This window comes from Rhinichthys klamathensis, unplaced genomic scaffold (assembly GCF_029890125.1).
Source record: "Rhinichthys klamathensis goyatoka isolate OS25496 unplaced genomic scaffold, OSU_Roscu_1.1 h1tg000760l_1, whole genome shotgun sequence".
NCBI classification, from domain to species: domain Eukaryota; kingdom Metazoa; phylum Chordata; class Actinopteri; order Cypriniformes; family Leuciscidae; genus Rhinichthys; species Rhinichthys klamathensis.
Window position 1 is genome coordinate 53,283 of NW_026607164.1, and position 24,682 is coordinate 77,964.

At 38.9% G+C, this 24,682-nt stretch overlaps 1 protein-coding gene across 1 annotated transcript; it reads right to left on the bottom strand.

Annotated features, from left to right (window-relative positions):
• Positions 1-8,826: 8,826 nt before the first annotated feature.
• Positions 8,827-22,103, bottom strand: tmem102 (transmembrane protein 102). The gene is made up of 3 exons (XM_056242843.1): positions 21,948-22,103; positions 21,165-21,361; positions 8,827-10,475 (listed from the first exon to the last, which is right to left on the bottom strand). Exons 2-3 carry the CDS (start codon positions 21,349-21,351, stop codon positions 9,112-9,114), a joined length of 1,551 nt encoding a protein of 516 aa, XP_056098818.1. The 5' UTR covers positions 21,352-21,361; positions 21,948-22,103; the 3' UTR covers positions 8,827-9,111.
• Positions 22,104-24,682: the final 2,579 nt, after the last annotated feature.

The window sequence follows — 24,682 nt, forward strand, 5'->3', positions numbered from 1 at the left end:
TGCGGTGGTTCATTTTTTGACTGTGACCGGTATGCTTTTGCCTCTATTTGGATGCCTTGTTGTTCCTTGCGTTTCACCTGTATGTCGTGAATATAGCCTTCGAACGTATATTGTAGCCCCTTTTGCCTACTTCTATCGGACACTTTATTTGCTGCTTTATAAAAGTTTGATAAAATTTCAGCAGGAAGAGCTGTCACAGCATAAGCCATGTTGATACCAGAGCCCAGATGAAGTTTGTTTGTCGGACGTAGCAACAGTAACTAAGGGGGGCGGGGCTTAGCCAAAGGCGAATTGATGCAGATACATTTTTTATCCAATTAGAAGACTATAAAATACGAAGGAAACACAATAAATCCTTTGATGCGCAACACAAATACTCACGCGACTTTGCCTCAACAGTGGATGTGACTGGATAACAAACTGGACTATCTAGCAGGCTAATTTCATCATACAGCAACTCAAATGTTGATTTGATCAGTGCCGTTCCTCCCTAAACACAAAGTATGCAATTTACCCCCGAACCACCAGGGGGCCCTCTTATTCTCAAAGATTATTTAAAGTCTACGGATGCGATTGATATAATTTTAGTTTCGGTTTTGATTTTGGCTTCCAACGATTATGAAAACATGATGCCGCTTTGTGTTCCTTTCCTTTAAAGCAGTGCGCTGTCGCCCCTTCCTTCGTAACATCCAAATCAGTCAAATCATGTAACATGACTGTCCTAATAAATATATACCGGTATATATATATATTAGGGGTGTAACTATACACGTATTCGTATTGAACCGTTCGGTACGAGGCTTTCGGTTCGGTTTTCGGTACGCATTTTTGAACCGAACGGTTCGTTGGACCATTTTTCCTGCCGACCAACATTTCGTTATTTCAGATAGGCGCTCGCGCGCTCATAATGTAAGAGACGCTGGCGTGACCACAACATTGCCCAACATCAAATGGCAAATGTAATGTAAGCGGAACGAAACTGGGCTGCTCGTTATTGTGTGGTTGACGGACCGTTTATCAGTTTGGACAAATGCAGCGCGAGCCGATCTTAATCATCAGCACTGTTACTACACAGCCAAATCCAGTAAAGAAAGCATTTGAATTCGCCACTGAAGTAATAACATCGCTCCGAGATCTAGTGAGAAACATTCACATTTCTCTGTTATTAACGGATCAAACAGCGCTGACGTGGAAACCAGGAAGAAACATTGTGCCATGAATGAACTATTCAGTGTCCACAGATCAGCAACATTCACCATGGGTTTACTGTAACACTACTAACTGTAACCATGGAAGTTTGGCAGGAATAGTAGGCTATAATGCTTTCAAGTAACTTTACCTCGGTTTTATTTTGACATTATGAATACAATTGCTGCCCTCAAATGTTAATCTGAACTAAAATAAACCGGTAACGCTTCCTTTTACAGTCACGTTACCCATGTACATACTAGGTACTTATTATAGTAATTACAATTACTGGGTAATAACCCTGAACCTACCACTAAACCTAACCCTAACCCATGTACTTACCTTATATTATCCAGTACTTTCTAGGTAAGTACACTGTAAGTACACATAAGTACTGTACTGTAAAAGGAAGCGTTACCAATAAACCTTTGTTTATAACTACTACAATATTACATTTCATTTTGTCCAAGGAGCTGTTTTGTTTTATATGCTCCTAGGAAAAGTCAAGTATAGCTCCATCATTGCTCAAAGTAAAAAAATATCATACTTTATGATGTTAGTTTTAATAAAAATATAATTAAAAAAATTATATCAAGGACATTTCTCTGGCATTTCTTTCTTTTTGCTGTCTCGAAAACGTACCAAACCGTACCGAACCGTGACACAAGTGTATTGTATCGAACCGAACCGTGAATTTTGTGAACCGTTACACCCCTAATATATATATATATATATATATATATATATAAAATACTAAATATACTAAATATACAGCCTCAGCCTCCTGTTGGACGTGCTCGATTAAAAAAAAAGAGTTATAAGCATATTGAGCTGTGAAAGAGACGCAGTTCCCCAGGCGGATTTCTGTCCGCGTGATCCGAGATCGAGCGAAACACGGACGAGTATAAGGAGTATAAAAATGCCCGTCTTGGTGAGTTTTCACTTAAATGCAGTTGGTTGTGTCTTAAGTGAACATAAACAGTAGGGAAAGCAATCGAATGCTTGTCAGTATATTAGATCTTGGTCTTAAAGTGACAGCAGCCTAATAAACCAGTGCCATTACTGTTAATCAAACAAAATAAAAGAGACAATCGTCACTGAATAACTTTAGGAACTGTAATAAGAGTCGATGTATGTTTAATTCATTTGATTGGCCTACTTTATTCAATTTCTGTATGGTAGGCTATTATTATTATTAGTTGGCTAAATTGTTTATTTCATTTGTATCTTTATATTGTATTTGTGCTATTTAAATTTTTTATGGTATTACTGACTGTTTCAACACACTATTGTAGATTGACCGTAACATTGCTCTGAAAGAAAAGATTAAGGGGTTAGGGCTCTTTTTGGGGGGGGGGTTATGAACACATTGACAGGGCCTACCACAAGGTTTTGCTATTTTTACAAGGGCTTTCTAGAACCGGCACTGGGTTTGATCATTCTGAAAGTCTGTCATCAGAATGATTTGGTGTAATTGTCTCCCAGAAGCGCCTCACGCGATTGAGTTCCCAAAATCAGGAACTTGCCGCAACTTCCATTTTTATTACAGATTTGCACCAAATTCCAGCAAGTGATGATTTTGTTCTCTTGAACACATGGGATGGAAACACTGTTTAATTCGCAAAGGTTAAAGTTAAAATGTGCAACTTTGTACGGAAACATAGCTAATAAAATGCCAGAGACATCATTTATTCTGAATTTTGCTAATTTGTTTGGCCTTCCATCGGCTCCCACCTTACAATATTTAACCAATAGCAAGTTTTGAACAGAGAAATGTACATTTAAATGTCACAGCCCCTGTACTTTTAGCCCAGCTACGGTATGCTAGCAGTTTCAAAGTTTTGAAGTTGTTGGGATAGGTTCTGAAACAAATACTGTTACCAAAAATGAAGAGCAGATGCAAACAAATAAAAAAAAAGTTGACATGATTTGCAGTGAATGTGGATGTTCCTGCATTCATATCTCAAAAATTAGAGAATGATGCTAGACATGCCAAGGTCATGGGTTCAATCCTCAAGGAATGCATGAATTGATGTATACCTTGAAGGCAAGGTAAGTCACTTTGGATACATTGGCTGCCAAACAATTCAATGCAAGCCAAATTTGCATTTTCACAGAACGTTTGCGTATGTGACGCTGAATGAAATAACCATTAAAGTGATGTTGCGCATACAACCGTTAATACGAGATCCTACTTTAGATTTATTCGATATGCTATTAAAATCACAACGTGCCAAGTAATGCAGTAATACCCCATCTCTAAGACGACCTGCATTTGATTTCATTTAGCTGATGCTTTTCTCCAAAGTGACTTGCAAGTGAGGAATAATACGACAAAAACTATTAATCAAAAGGAAATAATAACATTAGCCAGACTGCGATACAAAACTGGCCGGAAGGGCACAAGCTAGTGCAGGGATCCAACTATGAGCAGACATTAAGAAGGGTTCAGTTTCACAACGCAGTACAGGAAAAAAACAAAGACTATGGATAACCGTGACTCGAGTGCTTGAGGAAAAGTTGCGTTTACAAATGTTTCTTAATGAGTTGAGTTTGGAAGATTGTTCCTCCAGTGCAAAGCAATCCAGGGCTGCATTTCCCAAAAGCATCATAAGCCTAAGCAAATCGTAGAAACCACCGGCACCAATGGTCTCTATAATCTACGTAGGCTCACAATGCTTTTGGGAAACGCACCCCAGAACATTTATCATCACCATTTTCATCATGCAAAACAGTATTTTTTTTTGTAATCAACAGAATTAGCTCTAATTTGGCCCCCGTGAGCCTTCAATTTCTGTTTAATGACTACGCTACATCAAGGGAAGGAGGAGAGAGAGATCACTGTCATTTATATTAATTCCTTTAGGATCACTCTAGTGACACACCATGCCAAGAATACTGAAACAAATTACACTAGCAGGAGGACAAAAACAGAGAGATGCCCCTCCTCTTTAGTGACCCTGGAGGATCAAATCTCACATCTGTCCCCTGCTTAACCTTGACGGGATGAATCAAGTTGGTGGTTGCAGTGAAGCAATGTCCGGCAATAGCAACGACTGAATGATTGACAGACAGAATGCGAGTGTCCCATTCCAGGAAATCCCCTCGTGCCTGATGTGTAATCCTCTTTATGAAACGGGACAGACTGCTGAGGTATCAGCGAGACTATGTGTGTGTGTCCAGTATGTGGGAAAATATGAGGCTCCAACTTCATCATATTTCTCAGAAGTGTCTGAAGCTCTTCAACATTGGCTTAACATCATTCGTTCATCAATCCATCAACCAATCCAAGTGCCCTTCAAGCCACTGTGCTCTTATGACCTACCTGAAATGATTAAACACTAGACAGCATATATAAGTAGCCAGGAAATCAATTGTTGTTAAATTTGTATTGCAGCATAATGATCACAACAATCAACCTCAAACACATCTTGACGTACAATCCAATGTTAACAGGAGTGTGAGTCAGCTGAGATGAAAGTATGAGCAGATTTGGTCTTCTCGGAGGATATGAAAGGTCAAAATAGCAAAATCTGCGTTCATAAATGGCCTGCATAATGTTTTAAATTCATATCTAAAATGCTACTTTATTATGGTTAGGGTCAGTCTAGTAACTGTAATTAACAATAACGAGTTCCAAAAGTCCGAGATTACTAGTGAAACACGTCTATTTGGATTCTTCTCTAATTTAATACACTCAAAAACAAAGTCTTGCTATGGAAATAAATGTTATTTCCATCCAGAGGTGCATCCGTTTTTGGTCAAGATCTTGTCTTGACAACACAAGAGTCCAGCGCTCTGTAAAGTCTCCTCCAGCACATCCCAAAGACGTCCAGTGAGTTTAAGAACGGGACTTTCCATGCCAAAACACGCGTGAAACTGATTCTTCATGATCCTCACAACCATTCTTTCACAGTTTGAGCCGGATGAATCTTGACATGTTCATCCTGGAATATGGCCATGATGTGTCTTCCTACATTGTTTAAGAAATGAAAGCTACACAGTCCATCAATTAGGCTTAGAAGAACTGATGCCAAATATATAACATGCAACACAATAATCACTGCAATAATGATCCAGTCATAGACTCTCAAGCATGTGCCTATTTAAGAGACTTTTGTTTTGGCCAGGCAATGTATTTTTCCATTACAAATTATAATATTTGAGGGAAAGTTGAATTGAATGTCTTAGTATCTGTCTCCCTTTTGCTTTAAAGACAGCAGCACTCAAGCTGGCATGGACTCCACAACAAGTTAGTGCAAATCCATGTTATTCCAGCCTTATTCGTTGACGTGGTAAACATCATAAACAACATCTGATTAGAGACCTAAAAGTTGTGCAGAATTTTAAATAATTCTTCTGCATTTTAAATCATATCTTTGTTTTAGTCTTTCAAAACCCCAACATTATTTCCATGCGTATGTCCCAGATTTCCAGCGTGCACTTTTTTGGATCTATGGATCACATTTCTATCTACGTACATAAAGAATAGCGTGTTGGGAGACTGAGGAAAGATATGGCAGTTACAGTGTCTTCTGAACGGCAACTCTCGAGTGGGAATCCGTACAGAATGGAGGGTTGAAGATCAAGCTAACACACTGTAGTCAAACAGCGTCCTCTGTTGCACAAATATTGCACTGCACATAGAGAGGACACACAATCTGAGACTTCAAGACTAAAGACCAATTCACACCAAGAACAATAGCTATGAAGATAACTATAACAATACATATATTAACGTTCTGTTTATTCTAAGTGTATACGCTGCAGTTTTGTCCTCTGACAACGTTTTACTGTATGCACTGTGCACTTTCTTTGCCGTGGGGTATTGTCTTTTTGAATGTTTGCAGGGTTTTGGTCTAATGTCTTATTGTTGCTGGGGATTGTTGGCGTACTTATGATGTCTGTCTTTTATGGTTATTTATGTCTGAGAGTTGTACCAAGACAAATTCCTATCAACTTGTTGACATGGCAATAAATTATTGAATTGAATTTATCATTCTGAAAGTGATTCCAATGATATTGTTTCTCTGTGCCATTACCATTATAGTTGTGGTGTGGACTCTGCTATTCTTTTATATTAAGAAAGATTTTTAAAACTTCATCTTTATCATTGTATTTTTCGTTCTTGGTGTGAACGGGCTTTATTTGTCGGATTATTCTGCCTTTTAAGAATGAATCTTATTTGGGTTTCTTCCAATAATACGAACTTGTCCCTCATTGGCCCCTTGTCATCCTGTGTATATAAACCCTGAGTTATTTCCGGTTCATTTTCTTGTGATGAAGTTGTGTGCTGGTGTTGGTCTATGATGGTTCCTGGTGTTTATTAAATGCGAGTTCATCGTTATGCGTCAATCATCTGGTTTTGGATTATCACGTCAAGTCAGCGTATGATCATACCAAATCATTCATTATATAATGTAGAAATACATTTAACCTGGCTGTATGGAATTGTACACATAATGTCTTGTTTCAAAAGTTTGAGATGGGCAACATTATCGATATCAAATGTAAACAAATCTTCATATAGATGTAATGTTTTATTTCATGCTACGACCAGCATCACATAGAATTGCACAAAAAGAAATGAGGGCAATCTCCCCCCACACAAAAAAAAAAAGAAAAGAAAAAGAAAAAAGAAACGCCTTCTGAGGCACAATAGAGTAGTGATATGAAAATGTATAAATATTTGGTACCATTTAAATATGCATCATTTCATTTCCATTCAGGGAATTTAAATAGGTGACTAGATTAATTTAAGAGGTAAAATATGTTGTTTACATTCATTGCTCAAGGGCAAAAATACTCTTTTGTACACAACAGCATGACCAGAGGGACTACGCTATCAGATAAAGAAACACCAGGACCAAGTTATTAAAAAAAAAGTTGGGAAGGAAAATGAATGTGCTTTGGCTTTCTTCAGATATTTACCTGAAATGCATTCGGAACATTTCATCATGCCCTGAGGCAGGAACATTAATTTCCCCCCAATGCAATCATTGTATAAAACCCCCTTGGTAATTATCACAGGCATGGCAGGCCTTAATATCTCATTCATAGAGTTGATTCAGAAACTTTGCATAGTACCACTGTTAATTTGAAATCAGGCATTGTGCTAAACAACGGTCATAATATAAGCAGTTAATAGCATTAAGAAATATGGATTCAAGCATTTCACAATATTTAAACCCACTAAACAGGCCTTTTAAGGTATACAGTGTCAAACCCTGACAATTTACAATAGATATGCATCCGCTTTCCTTCATGACGCATGACATTGAATCTAAGCGATCAGTCTTTTAAACTATCTTTGGTGTCTTTTCCTTGGCATACAGCAGGTATATGTATAGTAGCCTACCTGTGCCGTGTGCAACACTACACAAACTCTTTTCAGTAGCATGTCTGGAATAACAAATCCACTAGAAAAAGCCCATTCCTCGCCATTTTGCCATCATTCAAAGGAAACGCTGTTACTGATTGCTCTGTATATGCGCAGCAGCCATGTCAGCAGCACACATGAATAGTCTGCCAACTCCCACAGGGTGCTAATGCGATTTATGCTGAATACACATGTAATATTGTTCTTTAATCCTTGAGCACAGTCGAAGAGGTAGAGATGGATAAAGAACAGCCAGAGATGGAGGCCGATGAAGAGGGAAGGATTTAGGAAGGAGACAGAAAGAGACAATGAGTGAGTGAGAGCAGATGTCTGCGATCCCACGAGTCCCATTGGGTCGGCCTAATCTATCCAGTGGACGTTGTGTTTGACTTTCTCCATCCATCTCTGCCTACCACAGATTCCAATGCAAATCTGCAAGAGTGAGATACTGTAGGATCCTTTCACACACACAAAAACACTGAGACACACTCCTCCGTCTCTTTAGACTTTCCTTCTATCCTTTCTCTAAACCTCTGTTGTCCAGTCTAGATCTCTCTCTAAACATCTAACTTTCACTCTTTTATTTAAACATATGCAATAATGATTGACAAAGAAAAGCCCTTGCACTATAACACATACTGTTTATGTGTAGATTAGAATCCAATCAGGGGATACACAATTAGCATCAATCAGTGTACAACCTATCTCTATACAGCATCTAAAACAGTCTCTGATACTTGATATACTATCATTGGCATATAACTTAAAAAAAAAAAAAAAAAAGCTTCGAACAGTATTTGTTTCAAAAAGATTGTTTCTACGGGCTGTACAACAGCTTCTTATACATAAAGGACAAGACCTGGATTTGCGAGTTATTCCTTGTCTTTTTCTATCTTTCTACTTGTATTGTTTTTGACTGTGGTCAAAACTCAAAACTCGCCAGTTAAAAGAAAGTAATAAAAAGTACCTGAGAAAGGGAGCAAGCAGGGTAACTGACAGACTAAAGAAAGAGAAGCTTATGTGATCAATAATTGCAAACTTCTCCACACACACAAAACATTGCGTTCGGTTTCATCATGATGTACCTTGGCCTAGTTGGTTTTCCAGCTCTACTGCCCTCATTCAGCAGAAAATATTAGTAGTTTCTATTCTCAGTAGTGCTAAGTAGCGAGTTAAAACTCTTCAGACTCAATAGGTTATTATAATCGGATCAAGTCTGCTTGATGTGCAGTCCGTCAATGGGGATTTCCTCAGGATGTGACTGAATTTTGATTTTATCCAAGTCGCATAACTAAAAAATCTATCCTTCCCCTGGTTACTTCTGTTCTCCCTGACATTTGTGACACCCGTTAAACCCTCATGGGAGCATCAAGCAGGTGCTTTGATTGTAGTCAGCCTTGTTGAGCGAGACAAATGGATGAAAAACAACTCTGTGGAGACAATTTGGTTCGATACAGAAGCACAGTGACATGACCATGTCCATTATAAGTTCTGTCATATAGGGTTTCTGTACCCTGGGAAGTGTGTAAACCAGCTCAGTCCACTCAGTAGAACTTGTCATCAATGCGGAAATGAGGACGTGTAACGTCATCTGGGTTGAGGAAGACTGAAATTGATTTGCCAGGGTTTTCTGTCACCAGCTGTTGAAGTCGCTGGGCTAGCCGGTCATCCTGTGGTGATCCTGCACCATATCCGTGGCTAGGTGATGATAACCCATGCCCATTGCTCCCAGCTCCCGCTGCCTCTCGTTTGAGCTGGCATGCCTGTTGCGCTTGCTCTAAAGCAGCTCTTAAGTGCTCTGCAGGATCAGAACGTAAATGTGCAAGTTTACGCGCAACTAACAGGGCAGCGCCATCCGTGAGATGCTCTAGCATGTTGCACTGGGGTAGGAAGTAATTGGGACAGTTTTTGCCCAGAACGCAGTGAGACAAGTCATCAAGAAGACCAAGGAAGAGTCGTGCAGGTGTCTCGTGATCTGGACAGCTTAGGAAGCTGGTTGGCAAGCGATCGCATGCCCAAAACATCAAGGTACGTAGGTGGTAGAGGCTAAGGCCGGTGCGAGGGCGAGCTAACAGTCTTGACAATACAGCTTTAGCCGCTTGGAAGGCTTGTGCCATTGGGTAGGGCACGCATTTCTTTAGCTGAACCTCACTGCGGGAGAAGGCAAGTCTCCACTCACGGTCAGGTCTGGTTGAGGGACTTGCAGCTGGAGAATAACATGGAAGCAAGTAGAACCCACTGATGGCCTCCTCCTCCGTTATTTTACCATCCCAGAAATGGTTGGTGGTGAGCCAGCCCTGTGCGACGGCCGGCCAGCCACGAAACGACACCACTGGAAGCAAGTCGTAGAGGATACGGCTAGTTCCTGCAGTGAGAATCAGCGTTGTTAAAGGGCCATTACGCTCCACACGATCAGGAACAGGAATCCCTCTTTGAGGATTCCTCCGCAAGTCTTCCACCGCTGTCCCAACTACACTCCAGAACCAATCGGCAACCAACAACGGAGAGAAGTAGCACCCATCTAATGATGGAGGATGCTGTAGTGATGGGATTGAGCCGGGTACTCCGCCAGTTTCTTCCTCTTCATCTTCCACATCTTTATTCTCTGTATTAATCTCGTCTTGACAGCAGATACGCCAACGCATCAGCATCGCGGGATCGCAGAGGCGCAGGCTCAGCCATGAATGGCATGGTGGGGAATGCCTCATATCCAGCGTCACAGGCTGATTGCGGTCATGCAATTTCAGAGCAGGCACCAGTAGAGTGAAGTCCAAATCATAGTCAACCCCTTTGGCGTAGTCACCTAGGTCCTCTGGGTTAAGGTCAAGAACACCTTCCCTGGCCCCACCTGATAGCAGCAGGTATTCATTGGCAACCGGTAGTCGTTTGTCTACCTTTTGCACCAGGCCTGTGAAAAGGAAGAATATTCATGACTAAAGATACAAATGGAGGGGTGGGTATATATAGGATGGGTAGTAGTTAGACAAGAGGGCAATGTTATCACAGTTCTAAACAATTCAAGCTCAAAATGCTGAAAGCATTTAAAATTTCTAACCCCAAAAGCATCAATAAAAAATTTCAATGAAATAAAAAGTTAAATCGGTGCAATCAATTGTCTTGCAAAAGGGCCAGAGGTCAAATTAAGTACTCAATCTAAAGATATTCCTGCTGGTTAAGTTGTTCAGACAAATTGTATGCGTTTAAAGGTGCAGCAAATAATTATTGAGAAACACTGTTAAAGATTTAAATCAACACCTAAAACAATTTTGTGTGTGTGTGTGTGTGTTGAAAAAAAAAACTGAGTTTGTACATAGTCCTGGCTGTGTAAATGGGGAAAAAAAAACCAAAGTGGATCGGAACGATCACCAAAACACTCTTGTAGCCTATCAGTAATATACGCTCATGATGGGGAGGAAAGATAGTGACTGTAGAAAAGACTGTAGAAAGAGAGAAAAAGATATGGCTGAAACATTACCAAAAAGGAAAAGGTCAGAGGAATTTAATTTGGAAGAAGTGTTATCAGGCAAGAACTTTAGGACCCGCGTTAATATTGGATATATTCTTTTATTAATTCATATTCTTGCACTGGAGAAAGCAGGACGGCCTGAGAACGGACACAGGGGTTCTGTTGTTTCTGCTTGATACATGAGTAACTTTGTTTTTAGCCATTTCCAAGATATGCTGTTGTTGTTGAATCACAGCCGTTTCATCCATACTTGCGCCAGTGGTTGCCTGTGTTGCGTAGCGTGTTCGCTAGGGTTGGGTATCATTTGAATTTTTATGATTTTTGACCCTAATTCCGATTCTTCTTATTCTTATCGATTCCCAGTTTCGATTCCAATATGGTAAAAAAAAAAAAAAAGTCAAACAATTAGATATCAGAAATATTTATTCTGTGCCTTTTAGCCAAACATTTTGTTGCAGCTGAATACCATGAGCAAAAATAAGAAGCCTGAAGAACAACTAATAAACTAAAATAACTAATAAATTTCAAACATTATTAAAGACAAGTATACAGTTAGTTATAAAACATAAACAAATAAGCAAATAAAAATGCAACTGAGCAAATTTCAGAAATTAAAATAACACTGCATAGTTGTCTTTTTATAAATAAAGTATAGATTTATCCTTATTAAAGTTACAAAAGTCATTCAGTCAAGATCAGTGAGTGATTTTCCTTTTTCTTTGGTTTCTTTGATGAACAGTAATGACAGACAGCAGCAGGTTTTTTTAGGCTGCTGTCACTTTAAGACTGAATGCACAGATCTAATATACTGATACACATGCTTTTCTTTATCAACTGTTTACACTCACCTAAAGGATTATTAGGAACACCATACTAATACTGTGTTTGACCCCCTTTCGCCTTCAGAACTGCCTTAATTCTACGTGGCATTGATTCAACAAGGTGCTGAAAGCATTCTTTAGAAATGTTGGCCCATATTGATAGGATAGCATCTTGCAGTTGATGGAGATTTGTGGGATGCACATCCAGGGCACGAAGCTCCCGTTCCACCACATCCCAAAGATGCTCTATTGGGTTGAGATCTGGTGACTGTGGGGGCCATTTTAGTACAGTGAACTCATTGTCATGTTCAAGAAACCAATTTGAAATGATTTGAGCTTTGTGACATGGTGCATTATCCTGCTGGAAGCAGCCATCAGAGGATGGGTACATGGTGGCCATAAAGGGATGGACAGGGTCAGAAACAATGCTCAGGTAGGCCGTGGCATTTAAACAATGCCCAATTGGCACTAAGGGGCCTAAAGTGTGCCAAGAAAACATCCACCACACCATTACACCACCACCACCAGCCTGCACAGTGGTAACAAGGCATGATGGATTCATGTTCTCATTCTGTTTACGCCAAATTCTGACTCTACCATCTGAATGTCTCAACAGAAATCGAGACTCATCAGACCAGGCAACATTTTTCCAGTCTTCAACTGTCCAATTTTGGTGAGCTCTTGCAAATTGTAGCCTCTTTTTCCTATTTGTAGTGGAGATGAGTGGTACCCGGTGGGGTTTTCTGCTGTTGTAGCCCATCCGCCTCAAGGTTGTGTGTTGTGGCTTCACAAATGCTTTGCTGCATACCTCGGTATTAAAGTTGCTCTTCTATCAGCTTGAATCAGTCGGCCCATTCTCCTCTGACCTCTAGCATCAACAAGGCATTTTTGCCCACATGACTGCCGCATACTGGATGTTTTTCCCTTTTCACACCATTCTTTGTAAACCCTAGAAATGGTTGTGCGTGAAAATCCCAGTAACTGAGCAGATTGTGAAATACTCAGACCGGCCCGTCTGGCACCAACAATCATGCCACGCTCAAAATTGCTTAAATCACCTTTCTTTCCCATTCTGACATTCAGTTTGGAGTTCAGGAGATTGTCTTGACCAGGACCACACCCCTAAATGCATTGAAACAACTGCCATGTGATTGGTTGCTTAGATAATTGCATTAATGAGAAATTGAACAGGTGTTCCTAATAATCCTTTAGGTGAGTGTACATTCACTTAATAACCGACTGTGTTTACGGGGATATTTTGACATTATTTTGTTTGTATTTGTCCGTTCAAGCGTACAACACGTTAGATAACTCAATTCAGCATTTGTGCACGATATGAGAGGCGGCTTTTTTTGACGAATTGGGTTCTCTGTCGTGTCTTCTTGCGCTGTAATGGTTTAATTAAATCCACATTTAACCTAGTGTTTGCTATTTTGGGGACGTAGCAATGAAGGGAGGGGTGTGTTTGTTTGGGTGTCGATTTCAAATATGAACCGTTTCTCAGAAATCGCTTAATGCACCTTCAAATCTGTAAGAATATAGTGCTTTAGAACAGATGTGAGATCCCTTTTGCCGAAACCCACGCCAACTGCGGATGAGCCACTGTCATAGTGCAAGAGTGATCTTACTTGCAGTTCACACTTTCACAAACAAATCATATTACCAGAAACACACCTCTGAGACTACAATCTTGATATATATATATTATAATGTGCAGTATTAGTTGAATAATTGGTTTCTGAAGTGAGTGAAGAACAAAAGCAGAAGGAAGGAATGGGGGGAAACAGACTGAGAAGAGGATTAGGGAGATTTCTGTCATTTTAGGAATAGCATCATCTTCCTCTGAGTCAGATAATTCCTGCTCATTCAGAGTGAAAGATATAAATGAACAGTCTGCCTCAACTCTGTTTTGCAATTCAATCCGTTGCTCCTTAAATTCTTTAAAATGAACATTTGAAATCTCTAGTGGAATCCTTTTTAAATGAAAACAAACATCTTGCCTTTTAATATTTTATGAAGTTAGAAATTGGTCGAAACATTCATTCACATACATTCATTTACATTCGATCCACTAATAAAAAGATGCTTTTAAAGAGGAGGACGATTAGGCTACTGAATACTAAGTATAGCCGCCATATGGACGCGTTTCAAAATAGTGCTTTAATGACCCATAATCCAAAGATGATCCTTCGCTAGGGAAATAAGGAAAATAATTGATGTCTTTCTAGGGGTGTTAAAAAAACAAGTAGCAATAGCTTTACTAATTACCAGTTTGTTCATGCAAAAATAATGAATTCATTATGTCCATCGCTCCCTACAGGCAGAAGCCATCAGCACCAGGTGCATTTCACTCATCACTCCCTCATACGGTCACCATTATTGACCACTTTAAAACAAAAACAGAATAATGCCTTCAATACAAAACATCACTCAGCATGACAGATGCCAAAGGGAAACTGGTTAGCATACGCATTTACCAGTCGTAAATCAGAGCCCAACATGCCCTGCTGTCAAAGCATGAGTTACACATAATGTATTGAAGTTTGGACTTCTACGGGACACTTACTGCGTTCTGTGACTTTTTCCAAGAAAAAATAACTTTAACATTGTGGATTTAAATAACAAGATTAATGTTTTCATGCACAATTATAATGATGCTACATAATCTGTCTGTCCAAGCAATACATAACACAGACATATACACAATCAGTGTCCGATATATGCTGGATGAAACCAGGCTGGGTAAAAAAATTGATTTCTAGATTTTAAACTGGATTTAAGAATCAATATCAGTTTATCAAAACGAGAACAAAGAATCGATCTTTTAGTTTATGCTGTTTGCAATTGATGAATGAACTGAACATTGTAGCTCCCATCCAACAAATCGCAATAAGCCTATTTTTGATATGAAACAAAGTCTCAGATTTCAAATTCTGTCCATTTTATTATGAATTTCAAACAATAAATACCATCTTGTTGCTCTTTAACAAGGCGAGATGGATCAATGTACCGCCAAGTGTCATCTCTTCCGCTTTACTACTAGTTACAGCATGAAATAAACATGAATGAACATCTGAAGGTGTTGAAAGATACAGTACATCTTAAAGGGGTCATATGGTGCGATTTCATGTTTTCCTTTTTCTTTAGTGTGTTATGTAGCTGTTAGTGCAAGTATAAGATCTGCAGAGTTACAAAGCTTAAAGTGTCAAATAGGGATGCACGATGATATCGGGACAACATCGGTATCGGCCGATAAAAGCTTAAAATGACCATCATCGGCAGATATGAATATTACTGCCGATGAGCCTTGCCGATAGCGTGGCGTGTTTCCTATGCGCACGTGACGACCGTGAACGAAGCATGAGCGCCAGCAACTTAAAGTCCCCGTGAACCGGAAGTTGCAAACGACTTTTCTCCAGTGTTGTGACGTATTTCCGAGAGAAACGGAATACTAAATGAGGCAAAATAGTGGGCGTGGCTTTTTTTTCCAACTAGCACCTGATTGGATCTAGAAAAGTAGGTGTTTTCATTCCGCCTGTCTACTGTCAGTTGGAGGGGCGTGGTTACGGATGTTAAGCAGACACCCAAACCGTCAAACCTACGTCGTAATTTCAGATTTTGATTAAAGATTATGAAGCCAAACATTTTTTTTGTGTGGATTGACTTGCATGGATGAATTGTTCACCACAAAACGATCAAGTTAGGCAAACAAAGTAAGTATGGTCAATTTTGAATTCATGGGGACTTTAAACTTCCAACTAGGGGTGTGCGATAATCACGTTTTTTGATCGTGGACGATTAAAATGTCTCCACGATCTGCTTTTGAAGAAAAATCGTAGTATCGTGCATTCTATCAGTTTAATTCTGGCGCCTTCATCTCAACATACTGTACAACGCGAGGTACATTCACATCACATGTAAACGCAGAGGTAGAGTTACACTCACGGGACACCGCAATTCACAAAAGTTCAATATTTGCATGTGCGTCAAAGTCTTGCTAGGTAAACATATCATTCACGTGCTGATGCGCTGTTCTAACATCCGCTTTTCTGAGCGCGTTACACCCGACGCTCACAGGAACTAAAAGCCTGTCACAGCGCCTGCATACTGGACTAATCTTTCGAGTCTTATTGCGCTGATACTGTCAAATACACACAAGGTTTACATAAACAAAGTTGGTTATGTCTAAAGTGAAATCAAACAGAGAAAATCTGCTTGTCAAATGCGTGTATATTAGACGCGTCGCGTGCAGTTCTTAAAGAGACAGTAATAATATGCTGCCGCTTGTCCTTAAAGAGATCCTGCACCCAGAAATACAAATTCTGTCATTATTTACTCACTCTAATGTTGTTCCAAACCTGTATTCATTTCTTTCTTGTGCTTAAATATACTATGGAAGTCACTGGAGTACAGCACCTGTTTAGTCAGCCACATTCTTCCAAATAACTTTTATTTTCAACAGAAGAAAGAAATTTATTTGGGTTTAAAATAACTCGAGAGTGTAAATGATGACAATTTAAATTTTTGGGAGAACTATCCCTTTAATGTTAATAAAACAGCAAAACACAAAGAGGAAATCACTCACTGCTCTTGACTGAGAACATTAATAGAAGTTTTAATAAGCTTTTTTTGCACTTAAAAAAAATACAAATACATAGGTATTGGGCAAAATTAGTTTGAAAATATCGGCATATCGAATATCGGCCAAAATCCACTATCGTGCATCCCTAGTGTCAAACCTAAAGAGAAATTCTAAGGCTCAGCCACACCTTCCTAAAACGCTTCGTTCAAACGCGACGAAACGCGAAGAGTTTCATTACACCGCCCAAATGTATACGGAAAGAAAGAAGGCGTAACTTTTCTTTTATTCTGGCTCTTCTGACTCACACAGCCTGTAAGTCTGTTTTCATATTTTAAGAATGATATACTAACTATTCAAACCAAGTTTTGAGCAGTATAGAGTAGCGCTTGCTTGTAGTTTCTATGATCACAAATGCAGACATAGTTTTATGTTTACATAGTGTTCTCACACCCGTAGCACGGCGCGTAAAAAGACAGTATAAGTCATTATAATCAGTAATTATGTCCCCAATGAAATAAACCTTACCAATCTGATACGATCTGGTCGTCGCGCTGGCAAAGTTAATCGATCAGCTTGGTCATCTAGTGGTAGTGCCGACATGATTACCTGTCATTATTGCTTTGGGAGCTGATGTCCCAAATATGGTAACGGGCGCAGTGTTAATTTTGTCAGCAAATTTTGATTTAGTTTTAGTCTTAGTCTTTTGACTAAAATGCCATTTAGTTTTAGTCATATTTTAGTCATCTGAATTGTTTTAGTTTTAGTCTAGTTTTAGTCGACGAAATACAATAACATTTTAGTCGACTAAATCTACAGTAGATTTAGTCGACTAAAATATAATGGGTTTAGTTCAATTGTAAGGCGTTAATTTAGAATTTCTCTAAAATTTCCAAACCCATATACTCCCGGAGAAAACATCTATTAACCTATTAATATGAATGATTTTTAAGTTTGAACATGCAATACAGATACAGATGTAACTGCTGTTACTTAAAAAATATCTTAAAATGAAATAAAACCACTTTTCCTAAAGTACAACACAGTCTTCTTTACAATGAATGATATATTCATTCCTTATAACTACTTACACATCATTCTTTATTCTTTCAAGCAGACATATTTATTTGTATGAATTAAATATAATTAATCCTTATTAAAGCTATTAACAAACAGTGAATGCTTTTCTCTTTTTCTTTTGTTGCTTGATCAAAATTAAGGACACGGACCGCATTAGGTTTATTGCCACTGTCACTTTAAGACGTCGGATCATGTCCAATGACATGCGGATACAATTGCACTGATGCACATCCGACACACTCACAGTTTAAGACATAACCAGCATAGTTTACATGAATACTCTCCAAAAAGGACATTTAGACATACTGTTGTGTATTTCTCCATTCAGACACGAAAGAGAGCTCAATTCAGTAGCCTACTCGCCTACTGTAGGTGTATTGTGTCTATGGCTGGACGCTTCGGTCGTGTGTGCGCACAGAAAACCGCACCGAATAGAGCTCTTTTTTGCATCGTCACTCTTATTCAGAGATCTATATGTCTGCTCTACTCATTCTCCCAGACGTTCACATTTTTTAACGTTTTATGACCGCGGGGTAGATCACGTTACAGTAGCCTACAAATGTGCGCATCTACCACACACGCAGGACATCAGTTCTGACGGATCGCTTCCCAAATCGTCACTATCTAACATTTTCGTCTAGTTTTTATTCGTTGACGAAAATGTCAATAGATTTTCGTCATAGTCTTTGTCATTCAAAACTAGGTTTTATTTAGTTATCGTCTCGTTTTCGTCTGTGAAAAAATGTCGTTGACGAATAATTTTCGTCGTTATTTTCGTCAACGAAATTAACACTGAACGGGCGTGACATTTCCGTCACACGGTTAAGGTTTTTGGGCCAATCACAATGCACTGGATCGCTGGCCAATCAGAACACACCACACTTTTCAGAACGATGAGCTTTGTAAAATTGGCGCCTTTCAGAAAGGCGGGGCATAGAGGACCAACAATAAGGTACAGTATGTGTAAAATAATTACTTTTTTAAACCTAAAACCATGCAAACACATTGCATCATCATATGACCCCTTTAAGTGTATCATGTCATGCAATCGCTCAATCTGTTTTTTAACCGTGGAAAGACGTCAATAAATATTACATTTACCTTAGAAAAGCCATTCAATGACCATAAACTCTATATTCAGCTAGAAAAATAACTCTAGACAGCAGCATTTCGATAAATATATGCAATATATTACATATCTTTTTACTGTTCTTCAATATTTCATGTATGTTTGAATAAATCCGTCAGGTTTTTATGACAGCCACTATTTAAATGTATATATTTCACTAAACTAATTGGAGTAGAAACATGATTATGTAATTATAAAGTTAGTATTATAACGGTTTTATTATTATAAAAACTGCCTTGTGTATAAGTGTTTGTATACAAATCAGTACATTTTAACCTTCAATATTTAATACTATTAGAACCAACTGCATTTACAGCATTAGTTTACAGCAAAAATGTCCATGTTGACATATATATATACGAAATAACCGGTATTGATTAAAATCATATCGTAGGTAGGATTTCAGGTGGACTAAAATACTGAGTTTCGCACAAATAAATCATGATTCTTCAATAAATTTTGTTAAAAATTTACGAAAAATTTACAAAAAAGAAAAAAACGCAAAAAAAAAAACACTCTTGGTGGCCTTAAGATGACATTTTAACACATTAAGAACACATTAAGATGACATTTTAAACAGATACATTTAGAAAATACTCCAAATTCATCAACATTAGAACAAGGTAAAGAACAAATTCATGTGTTAATTAAGCAGTTTTCATGAGAAGTTCAAACGTGCGTATAAATACGTTAGTGTACGTAATTATTAGCGAATGACCCATTGACATAAAAATTGTTTATGGTGTTTGTTTCAGGGAGCCTGTGACCTTCACACCAGAACGTTGATGAAGAGTGTGTTTTTTTTTTGTTTTTCTACAATAACAATGATCCCTTTTGCCCTTTACATTTTTAACACTATTTCAGTTTAATTAGCTCCTCTGGGAGAAATGTGTTCGCAGGATTGTAGCGAGTCTAGAGGCTGGCGTGCAGATGGTATGCTAATGTTTGCAGGTCATGGAGGTGTGGAAACAGAAATCATAATGATTAATTGATCAGTGCCACACTAGGTCTTCTGAAGTGTCTTAACCTCGAACTTGGTAAGGGTCAACAAAAGTGGATCGTCAGTTCTTCCAATCATACTGTAGGAGGCAGAATATTCTGAATGAATGCTAAAGATAGGCATAAAAATAACAAGCTGCCTATCTATCATTCTCAGTAGGTGTGTGATGGATGTCGCTTTGAAAATGTCTGCATATTTTTGGAGAGCGAGAGATGGAAACAGCAAACGAGAAAAAAATAAGTAGGAAGCTTTTGGCTGAACATCAAGGGGTTAAAAAGGACGAAGAAAAAAGGGAGACGCAACAGGAGGCAGGCAAAAAGAAACATAAACGTTGCACTGACAGGATGGCAGAGAAAAAAATCCATATCCACGTCAGAAAACAAAGGTCCAAAAGTAAACGACAAACAAAACAAGTGCTGGATGAGTCACATTTAAAAATGGAACAAATGAAACCGAAACAGACGAGAGCTACAGGCTAAAAGGTTTCCTACGGAGGAGAGAACAGGCTATAGCTATACAAATATATAAAAACAGCGGGCGAGGGAAAGAAACAAGTAGAACGAGAGAGAGAAAGAGAAACTGTCAGCAAATCCAGCATTTGACAGGATTACAGAGAACAATACAGTCCTGCAAATCTCTCTGCCTCACTTATGTCATACAAAACAGGATGACATTTAGTGTGTGTGTGTGTGTGTGTGTGTGTGCATGGAGATGGGGATTAGAAAGGGGTGTTGGGGAGATCTGGTGTGAAATACAGAGGGGAAAACACAGACAAGGAGAACTAGAGACACCTGCTGGACAGACAGCTTCACTCGGGGTCAAGATCTGATTCAGAGACCAGGATAAATCGAGCGCATCAGTCCAATGAGAATATACCGTAAATAAATGGCATATTCAAGTCTTTTTCATCTGTTTTATAAAATACACACTCGGTTTGAAGAGTTTGATGAGTATGAATTCATTCCAAACATCCTGAATGCAATTTGACATTTAAAAAATAAAAATACTCCATATCTAAATGTATACCAGGGTGGTTTTACTGTACTTTATCTAATCAGCTACAGCAGTTATGATGTTTGGACAGAATCTACACACACACACGTTGTTTTTTCATGTTTTATGGGGACTTTCCATTGACAATGATTTTTATATTGTACAGTATATTCTATCCCCTTAAACTAACCCATTAAACCTACCCAACTTTCTGCATATTTACATTTTCAAAAAACATCACTTGGAATAATGTATAAGCTGGGACCAAAAAATGTCCTCACAAGGACAAGGATTTCAGATATGCCATCTTTTTGTCCTCATAATGTAAGGTTTACCAGGTGTCTCTCTGTCTCTCTCTCTGTCAGTCTGGCTGTCTCTCTCTATCTGTCTGTCTGTCTGTCTGTCTCTCTCTCTCTCTCTCACACACAGAGAGAGAGAGAGAGAGATATGATGGTCCATGAGTAATCAAAGTGTTGTTTCTATTAGGTGTATATTTAAGTAAGTGTGTTCACTCTGGTATTCTTCTCACCCAGCATATTAAAGATGAAGTCTTTGGCCGTGTGCACCTCGAGCGCGGTCTGGTCCCCGAACTCTCCCTGTTCCAGCAGCACGAGCGCGTGCACCTGCGCCGACAGCTCCTCCAGCGTCGTGCCCGAGCGGAAGTCCACCTCGGGCACGCGCTTCACCGGCGCCACGGCACTCATGAGCGTCTCCATTGAGCATTACCTGAGAGAAACCACTACAATATTACCAAACTGTCCCACAATAATCACACTTATCAATATAACGTCAAATATTCTCATTAAATGTATGCATTTAAATAATTATTAAATTATGTTACTTAAAAAAAAACGACATAAGTGATAAACACATCAAACCGCTGATAAGGAAACAAACCCGTTACATTTAAGTCCTACTCAGTACTACTAACTACCCAAACTATTTATTAATTGTTAATAACACCTAAATAGTTACAGTCAGGTTAGTTATTCATAGCGACTGTAGCGGAATGTAGGTCAGTGGGCAGATTAATGGCTAATTAGCCAGCTAATGTCTCCAGCGAAACAACATTACACAGTTAATTATTATAAACATGACGAGACCTCTGAAATATGTCATCTAAACAAGAATTCCCCATGACATGTGCTGTATGAGGGGGGATATGTTTGTTTAATGTGTCCACTGACTGAGATGCGTGTAAGTCAAGCAGCCCAAATGAGCCGACTAGCAGGTGTGGAGTGAGCTAACGTGCTAACCAGCTAAACACTTTAGGATTCAGCGATGACACTTGTTCTTTATAGTTTGCACACACCCTGTTATCCGCTGGCTCGGTGCTCTCTGCCTTGGACCCCGGGTTGCTTTGCTTGTTGTGATTTCTTTAGTGAAACAGGATTTCAGCTCCCGTCATTTCCAACAGGTCCCCCTGCGCGCACCTTCCCACTGGCAACACTTTTCCCCGAAATAATGGACCTCCTCCGAGAATCTTGGGATTAGTAGTACTTTAAAAGGGACACAAGTCTATCGTGACCATGATTAGGCGCTATTACAGTATAAGGGATAGTAAACTATTTGCACTGATTTATGTCTCACAATAGCTAGTCTAATTAATTGGTTAATATTTTGTTAATCTCATCTATATTGTTTATATTTATATTTTGACGCAAGAATAGAAAGGATCAGTGTTAAAGTCCCCATGAAATCGAAATTGAAGTTGTTTGGCTTTTACTATGAATACGTTAGGTTACCTATACCACTGTGTTATCTATAGGCTAACTAGTGTGCTCCAAAACAATGACAAAATTCACATTTAAAAGATATAGCTAAGCAATAAAAACAGAGGCTACGTCCAAAATTTGCAAACTCTCTTGAGTATACTTATTTTGAATAATTAATTCATGACCGCTAAAAAAGTGTTATAGCCTATGTTATGAATGTAATCCAGACATACATGTTGTCATTATTATGTGACCTCCCAGCATCAGTTGCGTCACCTCACTGTCATTCGCAAATCCTCTCCCGTGGCCTCATGGAATAGTAAATTGTCCATCTTATGCGCACTTCAGAATCTCATTTGGCTCATTGTTGCCTTTATATGAGTACTGTGAATACGGACATATAACCGTTGTCACATACTGTTTTTCACCTACTAAATTGTGGGGAAGTATGGATTTCGGATACAGCCTTATAAGTCTCTCATTTATCAATGATTTTGATGACATCACTCTGCACTTCAGCTTCTCATCAAATTTTCATGTCCAATCAAATGCTCTCCAGAATGTAAAGTGTCCCGCCCCCTGCACTATAAGCTGCAGCTAAAAATGGTCACTTGTTCACACATTTTGAATTCTGCACAGAATGCTGTATTTTAAAGCGATGTGGAGGAGATCAGGAGGAGAAACGGTTTCGAGATTAGGAGAAAACTGCGGCTTTACTGAGCTCAAAGGCTCTGACTGAGCTGTGATATAAACACAAAGCTATTGGCTGAGAATCCCACTCCTAAATAAATTGTAAGGACAAAATGTGAGAAATTAAATTCATACCAATAATTAAATTGTCATGATTCCCAATGCCAAAACAAAAAATATTATCTGGAAAATGCATTGCATTTGACTGACAATGTATCCTTTACTACTCCACTATTAGTATTACCTGTAGTATTTTGTTTTACTGATCTGGGCCAGTATTCATAAAGACTCTTAATGAAAAGAGTAGCTCCTAGTGAAACAATTCTCAGAAAATTCTTAGAAATGTGGGCGTTTACTCTTAAAATTAAAGAAAAAGTCCTAGTAAAGAAAAAAGTCATTCAGAAAGCATCTTAACCCTTAAAAGAGGTTGTAAGGTCAAAATTGTTAGGAATACGGACGAGGACTTTTAAGAGGCTTAAGAGTTTCTTTAGCAGAGGAGAAAATGGCAGAAAGACGAAGAGGGAGAAGAAATGTTGCAGACAATGGATGACAGTGAGTTAATAAGACGCTATAGATTAGATTGTGCAGTGACCGATCTTATTATTGTATGATTATTCTAAGCCAATCAAATACAGCAAGGTAAATAAAAAAAAGGATTTATATACACATATATAATGTGTGTGTGTGTGTGAGAACGGTCAAATAGGAAAAATTACGCATGTAATTTCAAAGTGAAGGCTTAGAACAGACCCTATACTTAAAATCACTCTTTTTTTTCCTTCTTGGACAACCAACCAATCACAGACTTCAAAAGGTCAAACATAGCAACGGGGTCAACCCCGCCTCCTCACTAAGATGAAAGTTTTTGTCTTTTCCATCGGTCCTGATTCCTGAATCACTCTTAAGCTAAGACTCCTACGTAAAACATTGAAAGCTAAATTAAGAGTTTTCTGAGAGGATTCTTAGAATCTTTATGAATACGGGCCCTGGTCTGCAACCTAAAAATAGTTTGAGTACAGCAACTTTAGTGTGAGGGAACACAATTTGAAAAGCCAGACACCATGAATCCAGTCAAATGCTCCCCTGGCAGCTTTTAAACTCCACCTCTCCTCAGACTTTTTTCCCCAGGAGGTGAAGAGTGATCAAAAGATTTTCCAAACTCTCGCCATCTCTCCCCGTCCCATTCTGTTGCGGTGTTACCTTGAAATACCTCCCCTTTGAAGCAGCATCTGAGAGGCTGACAGCGCAGATAACTGACAAGAAACGGCGGAGGCCGAAGACAGCGAGATGCTTTTAATTCTTCACTTCTTCAGCAACACCTTCCAATTAACAACTGAACCCTGTAATCTAATGCGCACATAATTACATCTTCATTCATGATACAAAACTCTTCTCTATTCAGTGCTTTTGTATCGACACAATCCACTTGCCTTTCACACAAAAAAAGGCCGGACGGCAGTTTCGAATGAGATTTTTAACATTGAAGAATGTAGTGACAGCTTTTGACGCCGCACATCAGAAAGAATGATGATCTTTTCATGGGTATATGCAGCGGTTGAATGAATGGAGACTGACATGTTGAAGTGAAATTGTATTAACACTCTTCTCTGGGATGATTGACGCCTAGAAAAGCGAGCGGGAA